Source organism: Callorhinus ursinus, unplaced genomic scaffold (genome assembly GCF_003265705.2).
Source record: "Callorhinus ursinus isolate GAN/ISIS: 27379988/994484 unplaced genomic scaffold, GSC_fseal_2.0 scaffold14, whole genome shotgun sequence".
NCBI classification, from domain to species: Eukaryota; Metazoa; Chordata; class Mammalia; order Carnivora; family Otariidae; genus Callorhinus; species Callorhinus ursinus.
The window spans coordinates 34,965,074-34,980,048 of record NW_027397076.1 but is presented as its reverse complement, the minus strand read 5'-3'; the positions used below and the strand labels follow the sequence as shown (position 1 = coordinate 34,980,048).

The 14,975-nt window shown below is 42.1% G+C and overlaps 1 protein-coding gene and 1 pseudogene across 7 annotated transcripts in view; one reads left to right on the top strand and one right to left on the bottom strand.

Moving 5' to 3' along the window:
- The window catches only part of MYRFL (myelin regulatory factor like), a 113,353-nt gene that overhangs the window by 67,593 nt on the left and 30,785 nt on the right, over positions 1-14,975 (top strand). For all 7 annotated transcript variants that reach the window (XM_073900669.1, XM_073900667.1, XM_073900664.1 and 4 more), the window contains 3 exons: positions 2,468-2,668; positions 7,723-7,831; positions 8,807-8,916. In XM_073900669.1, the coding sequence (XP_073756770.1) occupies positions 2,468-2,668; positions 7,723-7,831; positions 8,807-8,916 (420 nt within the window). The remainder of the gene's footprint in view (positions 1-2,467; positions 2,669-7,722; positions 7,832-8,806; positions 8,917-14,975) is intronic.
- LOC112832735 (U2 spliceosomal RNA) lies at positions 12,912-13,025 on the bottom strand (annotated as a pseudogene).

The following is a 14,975-nucleotide window of genomic DNA, read 5'->3' as shown; positions in this document are numbered from 1 at the left end:
TCAAAGAAAAAGAGCTGGCACAGAAAGGTTAGGTGACTGCCCGAAGATCACAGAGCCATCTTGCGTCGTAACACAGATTAAAATGTTCAGGTCTTCCCTAAATATATGGGGCTGTGGGATAAATAATGCAAGTATTTTAGAGACTTTAATTCATTTTGGGATTTGATATCAATGAACCACTCTTAGACCACATGGGAACACAACTTCATAATTCCAGAAGGAGGTAGTACATTACAGTTTGCTTTAACCCATTAAGATTGTGGATACCAGAGAAAGGAAAAAAGTTCACAGACTTTATAACATTTCCCATTACTGATGAGGAGGACTCCTCCATAGGTCTATATATTTAGAAAATTGCAGATCTGTGGCCCTTCCCAAAATGACTTGAACATATTTTAGGGATCTGAATTTTCATCTGATGAAAGCTAAGTGAGATTGTCACAATTGTTCTAAAAAATTAAGTCTGCTTATATCTGCTGTTCCAACATGATATCAAGTTTATGATAATAATTATCCTGAAGCTCATTAAGAAAAAATAAATCCATCACCGTCTATTTTGTTTCCTTGAAGTGGCTCATTATGTTCAGAGTAGAGCAAAATGCATCAAAATTTATATGGTATACCTTTGGATTTAGTCGATTCCTTACAATAAAGGATTTGAGTCAAAACCAATTTGCCATTCACGACCAAGGGGGCTCTGGGGACCCTGTAGCAAGCACTTTGTTTAAGTGAATTCACACAAAATAATGCTCAAAGTTGTTACTTTCTATTCGTTTACTGCTTTTGTCTATCAAATGTCAATGGTTGAGTCTTCCAAGCAGCTCAGGGTTCAAACAGGCAAGAATGAAAAAATTGAAGACACCTAAAAGTTCTTTCACTGAACCCAAGCTAAGAACTAAATTTTGTGGGGTTTTTTAATTATTATTTTTAAATGGGTAGCACATACTTATGGTAAAAAAAACATCCAAATAATACCAAGAGCATGTATGTTGAGCAGTGAATCTCCTTCCCAGCCCAGTTTCTACATCTCTCAGTTCCTGTCCTAGGAGAAGCCATTGTTATTGGTGTCTTGAGTATTCTCCAGAGATAATCTATGCATATTCAGGTCCTGAGTTTGCAATGTCTCCTGCACTGCCCAGAAAGGCAGAGAGTGAAGACATTGCATTAGTGTTGACTTTTTGGATGATCAGGGTCTAAGCTGTTTGTCTGAATTTGTGACAACTTGCCTCAAACACACAAAAATCAGATTTAGAACAATAGGTCATAATTTTAAAAACAAATTAGTTTTGTTGTGAGGATCTGGAGGGATTCAGAGATCCTTACTTAGAGATATTTGGAAATATATTCAGCCACAGGAGGTGGGGAGGAGGGAAGACAGTAGAGTGAAAAATTCTTCAGCAAAGAATTTTATTTAAGAGTAAAATCTCCAGAACTTTGTCTGGTTCTCATAATTTCACTTGGATTCTCTTTGAAGACTGCATTTGGCCAGGGTTCCTTTATTTATTTATTTATTTATTTATTTATTTATTTATTTATTTATTTATTTAAGAGAGAGCAAGCACAAGCAGGGGGAAGGCCAGATGGAGAGAGAGAGAAGCAGACTCCCTGTTGAGTGGGGAGCCAGACTTGGGGCTCAGTATGAGGACCCTGGGATCATGATCTGAGCTGAAGGCAGACACTTAACCGACTGAGCCACCGAGGCACCCCCGGCCAGAGTTACTTCTAATAGGAAAAGTTAGAATCATTATTTAATCATTACAGGAAGCGTAAGTCCAGCTCCAGAATTTACTAGTTTGTGGCCGTGGGCAATTTGTTTATCCTTTTGGAGGCTTCTGGATATCTATAAAATGAGGCTAATAGTACATACCTCATAGAATGGGGGAGTGGACTAGCTCACAACAAATGTAGCTGTTGTTATTCTTCCTTCAGTGTCATCTGTGTTTAGGGAATAGTTGAGGTGTATTAAATATATTTGTGCTGTCATTTGCTTGTCAATTGCATGTGAAATCATAAACACTAAAGTGTTTTGAAACTATAAAAGGGCTAGCTAAATGCAAAGTATTTTTATGTATCTGGGCTTTCATAAGCTTAGAATATCTTCTGATGTAAGGTTCTGGTTTTAAATCATTACTCTTATCCCTGAAAAAAAGGTCATTATGATTTTCCTTCTTCCTTATCATCCACCCAGTGTAACTGACACATTCTCATTTCCAGACAGTTGCAATAGAGCCCGGACGTCCCAAACCATTGCACCCTGAGCTCCTGCTCGTGGGGAGCAGAGCAGTTAGGGGAGCCCTCCTGGCTCAGCCTGGGGCCACCGTTATTTGGATATGTCAGAATGTCCCATCTGATTCTCAGGTGAAAGACTTAGATAACATTCTGTCTTCCTTTGCTCTGAGGAATAAAGCAATCATCTATTCCTGCTACTACAACTTTAATTGTAACATATTTATGTATTTTTTTCCAGGCCTCCAACCCTGGGCAGTTTGAAAATGACAGTGATGCATTATGGCAGCGAGGGCAAGTTCCAGAATCCGTTGTTTGTCATAGTCGAGTGGGAATAAATACAGATGCCCCGGATGAAGCCCTGGTCGTCTGTGGCAACATGAAAGTGATGGGGACGATTATGCATCCCTCTGACAGCCGGGCAAAGCAGAACATCCAGGAGGTGAGCACGGGGCAGGCCTTGGCCACCTCCTCTGACACCTGAGTCAGGTGTGCTGGGTGCTCCTGGACACTGACACGCCTTGCAAAGGGCATCTCTACATGTGTCCCATTGGTGTGAGACGAACACAGGGCTTAACACTTGTGAGTGTGGGAGCCGACAGGCATCTCTGCTGAGACTGTAACGTGTTTCCTACCCAGGAGAGTGGATTTACCTGACAGGAATGGTGGGCAATGATAGCACGGCGCTGGCTTCACAAGCAGAAAATCTCTGAGTTACCGGCCACGGGCCACGCCCTTCCTTGCACACATTGTCAGCTTTTGGAGCTTGCCTTTTCCTTCGCTGTCTCCAGACATCCCTGTCCCTGTTCATCTTCCAGGTGCTGTCTCAGTCCAAGTCCTGCCCCTATTTCTCCTGAGCCTCCCAGACTCCCTGCCAGCCATTGTCTTCCCACTCAACATCTTTCTCTGAGGAGCAGTTAGAGGAGCACCTCCTCTCCCTCTTCCCTCCAGCTAGGTCAATCCCATCGCCTAAGGCTCCAGGCCAAGACCTTCTCCTACCTGTGGAGAGATAGTCGCCGAGTAGAAATCAGAAATCAGGCCTGGAAATCAGGAGGTGCTTCTCCACTTTGGGCTCATCCCAGCTACATGGCCTAGATAAGACAACTTGGCCCAAACCCACTGCCTTCATCTAGAAGGTGGAAACGGTGCCTCTCTGGTGCCTCTCTGCTTGATCCTACCAAGTCTTTTATAGTTTTTAACCCATTGAGGTAAGAATCATCTTGGAAAGTCACAACTGCTGTGAAGACCTAAGAGATTAGGATTAAGATGCTTATCCCTTAGCCAGACCACGCTCAGTTCTAGCTCCTCCACCATTTAATTCTGTTTCTCATTCACTGCTTCTACCGTTTCCCCACCTTCTCATGCACCCTGCTTCTCCTATAAGCATGTTTGAGGCTGTGGCAGAATTGTGTTTTTGAACCTCCTTTCCTTAGTCTTTGTTAGTTAATAGGAGACATAATCTGTAAATCATTGACCATTCTTCCAGACTGCATTCCTTTCCCAGTGCAAATGTGCACTGGTTTTTCTAAACCGGCCAAGGAATGTCCTCCTTTGCTGAGTGGATTCCAAAGAATGGTTGTAATTGTAGACTTTTATGCTGATTGCAAAGCTGTGGTTCGTGTTAGAAGAGCTGTGACCTACTGCCGGTTGGGAACTCTCAGGGCTAGAAAGTTCTCACATACATTTCCCAATCCCAGTCCTAGATATTGTGCTTTTGACTTTTAGAGAGAGATAAACTGTCTGCGTGTCAGATCACACCAACTGAAACTTATTTTTGCAATTGGCTGTACAATTCCCCACCAGATCTTCTCTAAATGCAAATGAAGGTGGCAAGTCGGAAGAGTCCTCTACAACCCCTCCTGCTACCACCAGGCTACCACCCAGAATTCACTTACCAAATGTCTTGGTTTGAAGAAAACATACTGTCTTAAAATAAGCTTCCCTAGAACTTCTCAAACCTCTTCTAGGCAGCCTTCTTGGATAAATCAAATGTCCCCCCAGTCCAGGCTCTAAATGTGGAATTCCTGTATCCCCATCCTGCTTTGTGGCAACATGATGGGATAAAGAGAAGCCCAATTTCTGGTGGAAGGCCAAGGTTTTAGTCTGATTCAGGCAACTGCTGGCCCAGGAACCTTGGCCCAGACATGTTCCATGCCTCTGTTTATTCTCCTATGAACAGGGAGAGCTCATGTTCAATTCACTTGTGTTAAGCATGTCTTCTCAGCTCACATACGTGAAGCATTCTTTAGCTGTATAAATACATATTATTTCCTTGTATAAGATGCAAATTATATGTAATTCATTTGTTGACACAATCAGTAGCCTGGTGATAACTTCAGTGGTCGCTATGGAGGAAAATAACAGCTCCCGTTAGCACATAAGGCAAAGGGACCCTTCCTAAGTATTGGAAAGCAAGAAGTGCTTCCCTGGTGAAGGGATGTTTACGTTGGGGCAGGAGAAGTTAGGAGTGGAAAGGAAGAGCTTTTGAGGCAGGGACGATGCCCTGAGCCAAAGGCCAGAGTGAAAAGAGCCAGAGTTTGTTTGAGAACCAAAATAAGCCCAGATCTCCGTGGGGCTTCACTATTTCTAGGAAGCCTTCCTTTATGCTCCCCTAGGAATATTTTAGGGACCTCCTTGGAGCTGCCATAATTCTCTATTCATAATTCCATTACCACTCTGCCTTTCTCACACTGTAATGTAATCATATGTGATGAGGCTGCCTTCCTATCTAGATGACAAACTTTTTTTAATGTTCATTTAATAAGTCCAAATTTTAGGAAACTTGGAATGTGTAATCCCCTAAAAAAGGTAGGACACAAGGTCAAGACAATCAGAAAACCTATGAATTTATTTATTTTTATTTTATTTTTTAAATATTTCTTAATTTTTATTTTGCTTATTTATTTCTTATTTGAGTGCAGTTGACACACAATGGTACATTAGTTTCAGGTGTGCCGCAGAGTGATTCAACGTCTCTATAGGTTATGCTGTGTCCATCACAAGTGTAGTCACCATACAATGCTATTACAACTCCACTGACTATATTTCCTCTGCTGCACCTTTTCTTCCCATGACTTCACTCCAGAACTGGAAGCCTGTATCTCCCACTGCCCTTCACCGATTTTGCCCATCCCCCACCTCCTCCCCTCTGGCCACCATCAGTTTGTTCTCCGTATTTATAGGCTTGACTCTGCTTTTTGTGTGTCAATTTATTTGTTTTGTTTTTTGGATTCCACATATAAGTAAAATCATACGGTATTTATCTTTCTCTGTCTGACTTATTTCATTTAGCATGATACCCTTTAGGTCCATCCATGGTGTCACAGAAAGCAACATCTCACCATTTTTAATGGCTGAGTAATATTCCATTGTATGAATAGACTACATCTTCTTTATCCCTTCATCTATGGCTGAACACTTGGTTGCTTCTATATCTTGGCTTTTGTAAATAATGCTACAATAAATATAGGGTGCATATATCTTTTTGAATTACTGTTTTCATTTTCTTTGGGTTCTCAGCAGTGGAATTATTGGATCATATGGTATTTCTATTTTTAACTTCCTGAGGAAACTCTATGTTGTTTTTCACGATGGCTGTACCAATTTACAGTCCCACCAACAGTGCATGAGTATTCCTTTTTCTCCACATTTTCACCAACACTTGCTATTTCTTGTTGTCTTGATTCTAGTCATTCAGTAAGGTGGTTTTGATTTCCATTTCCCTGTTGATTAGTGACACTGAGCATCTTTTCATGTGTCTGTTGGCTATGCAGATGTCTTCTTTGGGAAAATGTCTATTCAGGTCCTCTGCCCACTTTTAATCAGATTATTTGTTTTTTAGTGTTCATTTGTATAACTTCTCTATATATTTTGGATATTGATCCCTTAACATATATATCATTTGCAAATATCTTCTCCCATTTAGTAGGCTGCCTTTTTGTTTTGTTGATGGTTTCCTTTGCTGTCCTAAAGCTTTATATTTTGATGTAGTCCCAATAGTTTATTTTTGCTTTTGTTTCCCTTGCCGTAGGAGACATATCTAGAAAAATGTTGCTATGGCTGATGTCAGAGAAATTACTACCTATGTTCTCTTCTAGGAGCTTTATGGTTTCAGGTCTCACAATTAGTAGAGCACAAACTTTTAAAAGGCAATCATTTTTTAAAGTGCCAACACTTAGTGTAGTGCATGGTATGTTGAAGGTGATTGGTAAATGTTAGTTGAACAAAATAATGAATGAAAGAATTGAAGCAAACTTTTGATAATAGCAGGTATCAAAATAACAGTGAGCTCAAAATCATACTTCCCAAGAAGAACCTAAAGTAAATTTTTCCCATTTAGCCAGTTAAGTGTCAAGCCACCACCTTTTACAATCAGCCAAACTAGTGAAGGACAGGGAGCTTTTAATGATATTGGAGGAGCTTTCCCACTCACCCAACAGAGTGGGTCAAGGGAGGAGTTGAGGGCCATGTCAGGGGTTTTCATAGAACAAGAAAAACGAAGCACTTTTGGTTACTCTAACACATGGATGAATGTCCAGGCAGTATAATTTTAATTGCCAAGAAACTACTGGTTTTGTAATCGTTATATCCTAAAAGAAAAAGGGCTGCCAGCATTTTACTTATAGAATAAGGTCATTAAAAAAAATAGGTTCTGCTAGTACCATGAATTCATTAAAAACAAAAACAAAAACAAACCTCAAAAGAGAATCCTTTGAATCAAACACATTTGGCTTTAGGAGAAATTCACTCTATTGTCTTGTTGTCATTTTGCTGGGACCTAGTGACATTATTTTGAGGAATTTGCAGTGAGAGCTGGGAATACCTTTAGTAACCTATGAGAGCAGTAAACTCAGAGAGGCATACCATCACTGACCAGAGTGGTTTGGGGGAGAAGCCATCTGCAGGAGAGAAAAGTCTGGATCCTGGAAGGCCTCGCAGGTGGGCACTACAGGTTTGCAACCTGCCATTTGAGGAAATTTTCTCCAGCAAGGTGTCCAAAAGGAATTCAATGATATAGGATATTTCCATTCTTTAAAGGTATTTTTTACTTTTATTAAACCTTTTCAATTTGTAAATACAAGGTTGGCCTATATTTATTTGGTGTTTATACCGTATGTTCATTTGGAAACGATCCCTTGCACTCACGAATAGCGATTGTGTTCTCTCCAAAGCGATCAGTCTCCATTCTCAGAAAGAGAGTTTGCCTCTCAGAGGAGAGAAAAAAAAGGCAAGAGTAGTGAATGAGGGAGCTTTCACTTTGTAATTTAGATATAAAAACTCTGTCTCAATTTGTCCGTGAATAGAAGTCACTGATATGGACCTTGAAGCTTGGGTTTCTCTGAGGAGAAAAACATAAATTTCTCTTAAAACAGTTTGGACAAGAGGAAAGAACAGTCCCATTGTCAACATTCCTAGTTTCTTTAGGTCCCTTTGGGCATTGATTTGAATAGGAAATCATCTAAGTGGCTGAAATCTGCTCTTCTTTCATTAAATTAGGTTGACACAAATGAACAGCTAAGACGAATAGCCCAAATGAGGATCGTGGAGTATGACTACAAACCTGAATTCGTGTCTTCAATGGGAATAAACACTTCCCATCAAACAGGTATGCGCACTAATTACCTTTTTAATTTTGTGTTGTCAACTCTTTTTTTTTTTTTTTAAAGATTTTATTTATTTATTTGAGAGAGAGAGATAGAAACAGCATGAGAGGGGAAAGGGTCAGAGGGAGAAGCAGGCTCCCTGCTGAGCCGGGAGCCTGATGTGGGACTCGATCCCAGGACTCCGGGATCTGACCTGAACCGAAAGCAGTCGCTTAACCAACTGAGCCACCCAGGCGCCCTGTGTTGTCAACTCAAAAGTTTAACTCCCTCTTTATCTGGAGGGTGTGTGCTATGGCTTTGGTTTTCTCTGTGAAATCCACACTCACTCGAATGGGAGAGGTCAGAGAAATGTCTGTGTCACCTTTACGCAACACCCCCCCACCCCATTCCTGCACCCCCATGGTACTGGTGGCATATTTTGAATACATAGTTTCTTTTCATGGGAGCCATCTTGCTCATGCAATGCGGGCTCAGGGGTAGATGACAGCTCCAACTGTAAGAGGGGCAGCATTGGGCCGACCTGGGAGAGGGGAGGTGGCCGAGTAGGTGGGTCTAGGTCAGAGAAGGGGCAAAGTGGTGTTGATACCCCAACCCAGGAATCCTAAAGAAACAGGGGCTGTTTAGGTGGCAAATCCTCCTGCAGGAAAAGAGGAAATCAAGCTAATGCCCCACTCTTACTTCTATATACAGAGATTTTAAGATATTTGCCCACTCCTCCTAACATTCGGCCCAGAGTCTCAAGGAAAAGTGAGGAAAATTACACCTCTGCTTTTAATCCTATAGTGGTTATGGACTCAAAATTCCTTCTTTGCTTCAAACGTATCATAGATCAAAGCAAAGGCTGAAAAGGGGTAATAAGCATCTATTTGCAAAGATGTCCTGGGGGGCTGTCAGCAGTCCATTTTGATGTAGGCCTGGGAGGATTTTCTCCAGAAAGCTGTTTTCCTGACTAAACGAGCTGGAGTGTTTGGGTCTAGGGATGATTGCCCAGGAGGTACGAGAGATCCTGCCTGGAGCTGTCAGAGACGTTGGTGATGTCACCTGCGAAAATGGAGAGACGCTGCCGAACTTCCTCATGGTCGATAAGGTAACTACAGAATCAATCTGCCTCTGGAGTGACAACCCCACGGGGGACCCCTATTCTGTGGCCTCGCAATGCACTGAAACATCCAACCAGGAAACAAGAAAGCTTCCCTGAGCTGTGCGGTAATTGGTATCAGCCATGCCACCCTGGGCATAGGTACCAAAAAGAAGCCCCCTAAGGGAAAAAGAAAAAGGAGTATGTAACAGTGACAGGAGAGGTCAGCAGGCCTTAATGTTGGAGGGAGACTGGCCTGGGTAAAGTCCACGTACCAGGAGTGCACCTAAAACGAGGACCTGGCGTCATGTGAAATAGTGACAACAAGCTGTGATTAGATTTGTCTTAAAAAATGGAACTAGAACTTCTGAGAGTGTAGTTTATCTCACAGAATACAATTTAGGTTAGCATGAAAATAGAATGATGGGATTTGTAGAATGACTGAAGGTGGAATGAAGTGTTGATTTTTTTTGAAATCACAGTTTCTCAACAAAGTTGTATATTCCACTTTCATAGCACAATCATAAAGTTGGTCAGTTTTGCAAAGATATTCATGAGCCTCGTCATTTTTCCCAAGGGCCTGTCTTAATTCTTTGGTATTCAGATCATTCTCTTTTGAAGGAATGTCCCTGTCCTAGTAGCTGAGCTCCCCTTTGCAGGGTAAAGGGGTCTCAGTCTGCCATTCCCTTGCTTGCTTTGTGTGTGTGACTTGAGTCGGTCTCCGAGGTCATGTTTATTAATTCTGTGAAATCCTGCGTCGTGGCAAGGTTTGCAGACTCACCCCGCTGCTGATGGGTTGTACATTGCACTGCTCTCTTTGATGCTGGCGGGAAAACTGATTGACATGGGAATATTGTAGTCGTAGGGACAGATGTCTGAGTGGAGACTAATTTGTAATTTGTCAGTTCACGGGGGCAGTGCTTCTCCAACTTCAAAGTGTACATGAATCAGTGGAGGAACTTGCTAAAATACAGACTGATTTCAGCAGGAACGGGGTGAGACCCAAGAGCGTGCATTTTTAACCAGCCTCCAGGTGGTGCCAATTTTGCTGATCTTGCTGGTCAGCAAGCCACCCTTGGAGCAGCAAGGTGGAGGGTCCCTTTCCATGTCGGGCCCTTCCTCAGTCTTCTTCCTCTGGGCTCTTGGGCAACAAATACTTAGCTGTTGGGGTGTGGATGGCCTGCTCTGCCCTGGGCCGCAGGGGTAGAGTGACAGACATGTGGTTACTTTCTCCTGCTTCCCACACCCGTCTTGAGTAGAAGCAGCTCTTTGGTCTCAGACCTGGGCTATCACTTCCCTTGAGAGGTGTATCATGAGAAATCTATTTTTAATAATACAGTAGTGAAGTTTTCCCATTATTTACTCAAAATATAAGATAAGAGATACTCCGAGGTATTCATGTCATAAGGTCACCCCCACTCTCTCGCATTTTCAGAAGCTTCCTGGGTGAGAGAAAACTGTGGAGGCACAGCTGTCTGGCTTAGGGTGCAGCCCTGGGAGTGTGCCATTAGGCTGCCAAGGTGGAGCTCTTGGGGTTTCTCATTTGGTGGCAGCCATGTCACTTCTGACTGTGGCCCTCCCCTAGAACACCCAGGAAAGAGATGTCTGCGATTTCTGTGTAGGTAACATCTGCCCAGGGCCTTATGATTATCACTCTGTAGGAGAATAATTAGTTCTCCCCTGGCCCACTATCAAACTTAAGTTGAATGAGGATAGTCAGGATTATTAGCAGCAGCGGTTCTGAGGGCTACCCAACGCCTTTACCCCCTGGAGAGGCTACAACCCAAATTCATTCCTAAGAAGGCCAGAGCCTTGGGAAGATAACGGGTGGTATTCCTAGTCTAAGCAGCCAGGTTCGTTTGTCCTCTGAGCGGCGGTCTACACCAAGGCAGCATTCGGTTTATAGGTAAATACAACTGACAGGAGTCCAGAAGAGACAAGTTGTGATTCTCTTAATAACAGGATCTTGCAGTGATTCAATCTATGGAGCCTTCACCAAGGCCACACTCATTCTCCGAACCTGTAACACTATGAGCAGGTGAACATCCCCATGCTCTGAGGCCTGGCTTTCCACTTTGGCTCACTCCCTAGGAGAGACTTCAATTACTGGTGTAATCCTCAACACTGTGGAATATCTCTCCACTACATTATAAATACTTCACAGAATAGCCCCTTTATTATTTCTTATTAAGAACACAGGTAATGTGACTCTTGTCCCATGCTCTCTGTTAATTGTACAATAAGCAAGATGTACAGAGAGCCTCTTGCTTTCCGGTCTCCTACCCATTTGTGTGGGCACCATGTTGGTGTAATTAGAGACAGGTGCCTTTGCATCAAAGAGAGGACTTTGATGCAAACCCCAACGGGCCCCTCAGCTCCAGACCTCTGTGCAGGAGGCACACTGCAGACTTCTTCACGATGGCCTGGAGAGTTCTGTCCCTAGCCGGAATGATCTTATTTGCCTACTTATTCTTCACCAGCCTCCCCAGCTCATTGCATGACCTCAAAAATCTTCTATATTTTTCAAAGCTGTATCTCCAATACTTTATTTGTGGCTTCAACCCCAGGGCTTAGAGTACCTTAGGAATCCAACAAATATTGGCTGAATGAATTAATGAATTAATGAATTCCATGATGCCTTGATTGATCTTGTTTCTGTATTGGCTCAGGCCACCGAATATACATCTTCTAGAGTATTTATCACATTGTGTTGTCATTCTTTCTATTCCATATCTCTTCCGCTAGACTGTGAGCTTCTCAAGGTCAGAGAATGTGCCTTGTCAATCCTGTGTTGTTTAGCACAGTACCTGGTACATTATGGGTTCTCAGTAAGCATGTGTTTAAGTTAATGGCTGAGTTTCTGAATCTCACTGAAAGGAAGAGAAGTGGTTCCATTAAAATAAGGAAGTCTGACAGAAAAGTGGTTTCCTCGTGGGAAAATGAATTCAATTTTGAGTTTGAGGTGTCAGCTGAGTATTCAAACGAAAATGTCCAGAGGTGACAGGGAGTGTGGAAGTTGGGAGTGCAGCTGGGGCCCGAGGGGAAGCTGCAGCATGGGTGAAGATGTTCATTAATAAGGGAAAGGTTATGGATGCAGGTCACAGATCAGAAGCCTGTGGCCAAGACTGGCCTGAAGACTTTTTTTTTTTTTTTCCTCATGGTGTTTTAAAAATTTTCAAATTTGTTACCTATTTTTAAATAATGAGGAGATCCTCACACAAATTCTGGATTTCTGGCTCCCTGGAAGCATCGGATCTGGTGACCTGAGGCTGAGGAGTGGCTGCCCTGCAAGGGCTTCATGGGCCCTCCCATCACTGCTTCCTGTTACCTGCCTGGCCTGGAGCCTTTCAGTTCTTAGGGAATGAGAAGCAAGTAGACTAAAAGCCGCGGATGCCTTCCAGTTAGGGCCAGGAGAGGCCTGGGAAAAGACCTGGGAAGGCCCAGAAGGTTGGGCTAAAGCAGAATGCGGAGCAAGCACAGTGTCAAAACATCAAGTCAGTAGAGAGGATGGATCAGACATGGGGAGGAAAGAGATGAGATGGGGAGAAAATGAATGTTAACAGAATGCTGTTGATTTTAACGATTGAAGAATCACCTGTAGTACATGACAAAGTGGTTACGAGCATGAATTTCAACATCAGATAAGACTTTGTCCAGGGCGCCTGGGTGGCTCAGTTGGTGAAGTGACTGCCTTCGGCTCAGGTCACGATCCTGGAGTCCCGGATCGAGTCCCGCATCGGGCTCCCTGCTCGGCGGGGAGCCTGCTTCTCCCTCTGACCCTCCCCCCTCTCCTGCTGTCTCTATCTCATTCTCTCTCACAAACAAATAAAATCTTAAAAAAAAAAAAGACTTTGTCCAAAGCTTGGCTCAGCAAGTTTTGTGGATGATGAGGTCACTTTCAAATTATTTTATTCTTTACAGTTCTCTGTAAAGATAACTTCAGTCTGGCAAGTTGAAATTCTACCTTAATCACTTTTTCCCCCAGCAAAGCATTTGCTTTTATAAATAATTTTGGTTAATAAAAATTTTCTTAAGACCATGGCTTTTAGGTCTACAATATAGTATAACCTAATAAATGGTTACTACACTTGATCTTAGCCAAAAGGCCGAGAAGCGATAACCTAATAAATGGTTAATTGTTAGTAAATTTTTTTCCAGATGTCACTCAGAGATGCTACCACCACCTCGGGTGCCTTTGAAACGATTCATGGTTTTTAATAGAATGACACATACTATTTTTTATTCAGAAAAACTGAGTGATAAAAAATTTATATTAGTTTGAGTTCATATGGCTAGCCCAGAATCTAAATGGAGGCATTTATTTATTTATTTGTTTATTTTTAAATTTTTAAAATGTGAGTGTAGTTGACACACAATGTTACATTAGTTTCAGGTGTACAACAGGGATTCAACGCATTTATACGTCATGCTACGCTCACCATCACCACACCACCGACCCTATTCCTTATGCTGTGGCTTTTATTCCCATGACTTCTTCATTCCATACCTGGAAGCCTATACCTCCCACTCTCCTTCACCCAAAATGGGGGCTTTTAAATGTCCTACTCATCAGTTGGTTTAAAACTCCAGTCTTTTCTTATCAAAGGAAGTAGCAGAACTTATTTATTGCTTGTGGCGATAAGTTTCCTATAGGGGGAAAGTGTTCTCTGTTGGGCTCACACGATTGATTTGAACTCCAAGCTGGATGATTCCTTTAGAGCTAATGTGTTATTAAAACCAACCCTGACTATTTTAACAACTGATTACCTGTTTGTAGGCCATCTTCTTCTTTCCTAGGAGCTCCTCACACTGGAAGCAGGGAAAAAATCCTCTTGTTTCTGGTAAACATTTTAGAGAGAAATATGATACTTATTGTTTTCTTAGAAAATTCCTTTTTGTAGTGTGTCTTCTTTAAAAAAGTTATTGCTCATTTTTTTCATGTGTTAAAAGTTCAGAAATAACACAAGTAAAACCAATGTATCACCAGGGTGGTATTATTGTGCACACACACAAAAAGGCAGTTTGCAAACTGAAACCAAAAACACAGAATGAGGCAGTTTAGGAAGCAGCTTATATAGAAAGAAAGCAGTGCCTGTTTATTTTTCACTGTGATTGCTTATAATATTAGAATTTTCTTAAGTGATAGGAAACTGGTCGGTGGTTACTTCGTATCAACCTTGGGAAACAGTTCAGCTTCTGCTTATGATTTCCAGAGGCACAAGCAAGAGATGATGTAGGTCAAGTTAGTTGTGCAAAATAATTTAGATTAAGCTTTGTTTATATGACTAAACTAGTTTTGTCTGCTCAGGGAATTTTCAAGGCTGGTCTCCATTTGTTTTTTATTTTAACACATGCATTTAAACAAGATGGATGGATGGATGGATGGATGGAGCTAATTGTGGAATTTAAGTGGTAGGTATATGGGCATTTACTGTATAATTTCAAAAACTTTTCTGTATGCTTGGAAATTTTTTGTAACAAAATGTCAGGAAAAGAATACCTCGTTCCAGACACCTAAAACTGCAATTCAAATATTACGGCAGCAGGTGGTGGCAATACTTTGAAAATCAGATAGGCCGGTTTATTCAAGCCACTGATTCAATACCTGGAATTTTATGCTTTATTTACCAAAGTGTAACTCAGCAGTCTGCTTTTCTGTCTTAGGGATTCTGTTGTTGTTTTTTTTTAAATCCGTATCAAGACCTGGACAAAGATCTAAAGCCGGGTTTATTCAAAGCCCATATAATTGCCAGACACATCCACTGGCTAAAGACGGTTTTTCTCCCATTGACAGTCGTTCTTGTGATGCTCAATTGCAGGCTATTGTATTCCCATGATTTTATTACAGGGAAAGACTTTTTTTAAAAAAAGATTTTATTTATTGAGAGAGAGAGAGCATGAGTAGGAGGAGAGGGAGGGGCAGAGGGAGAAGGGAGAAGCAGACTCCCCACTGAGCAGGAAGCCAGACTCAGGGCTGGATCCCAGGACCCGCGGGACCCCCGGGACCTCCAGGACCATGACCTGAGCCCAAGACAGACGCTTAACCGACTTAGCCAGCCAAGCGCCCC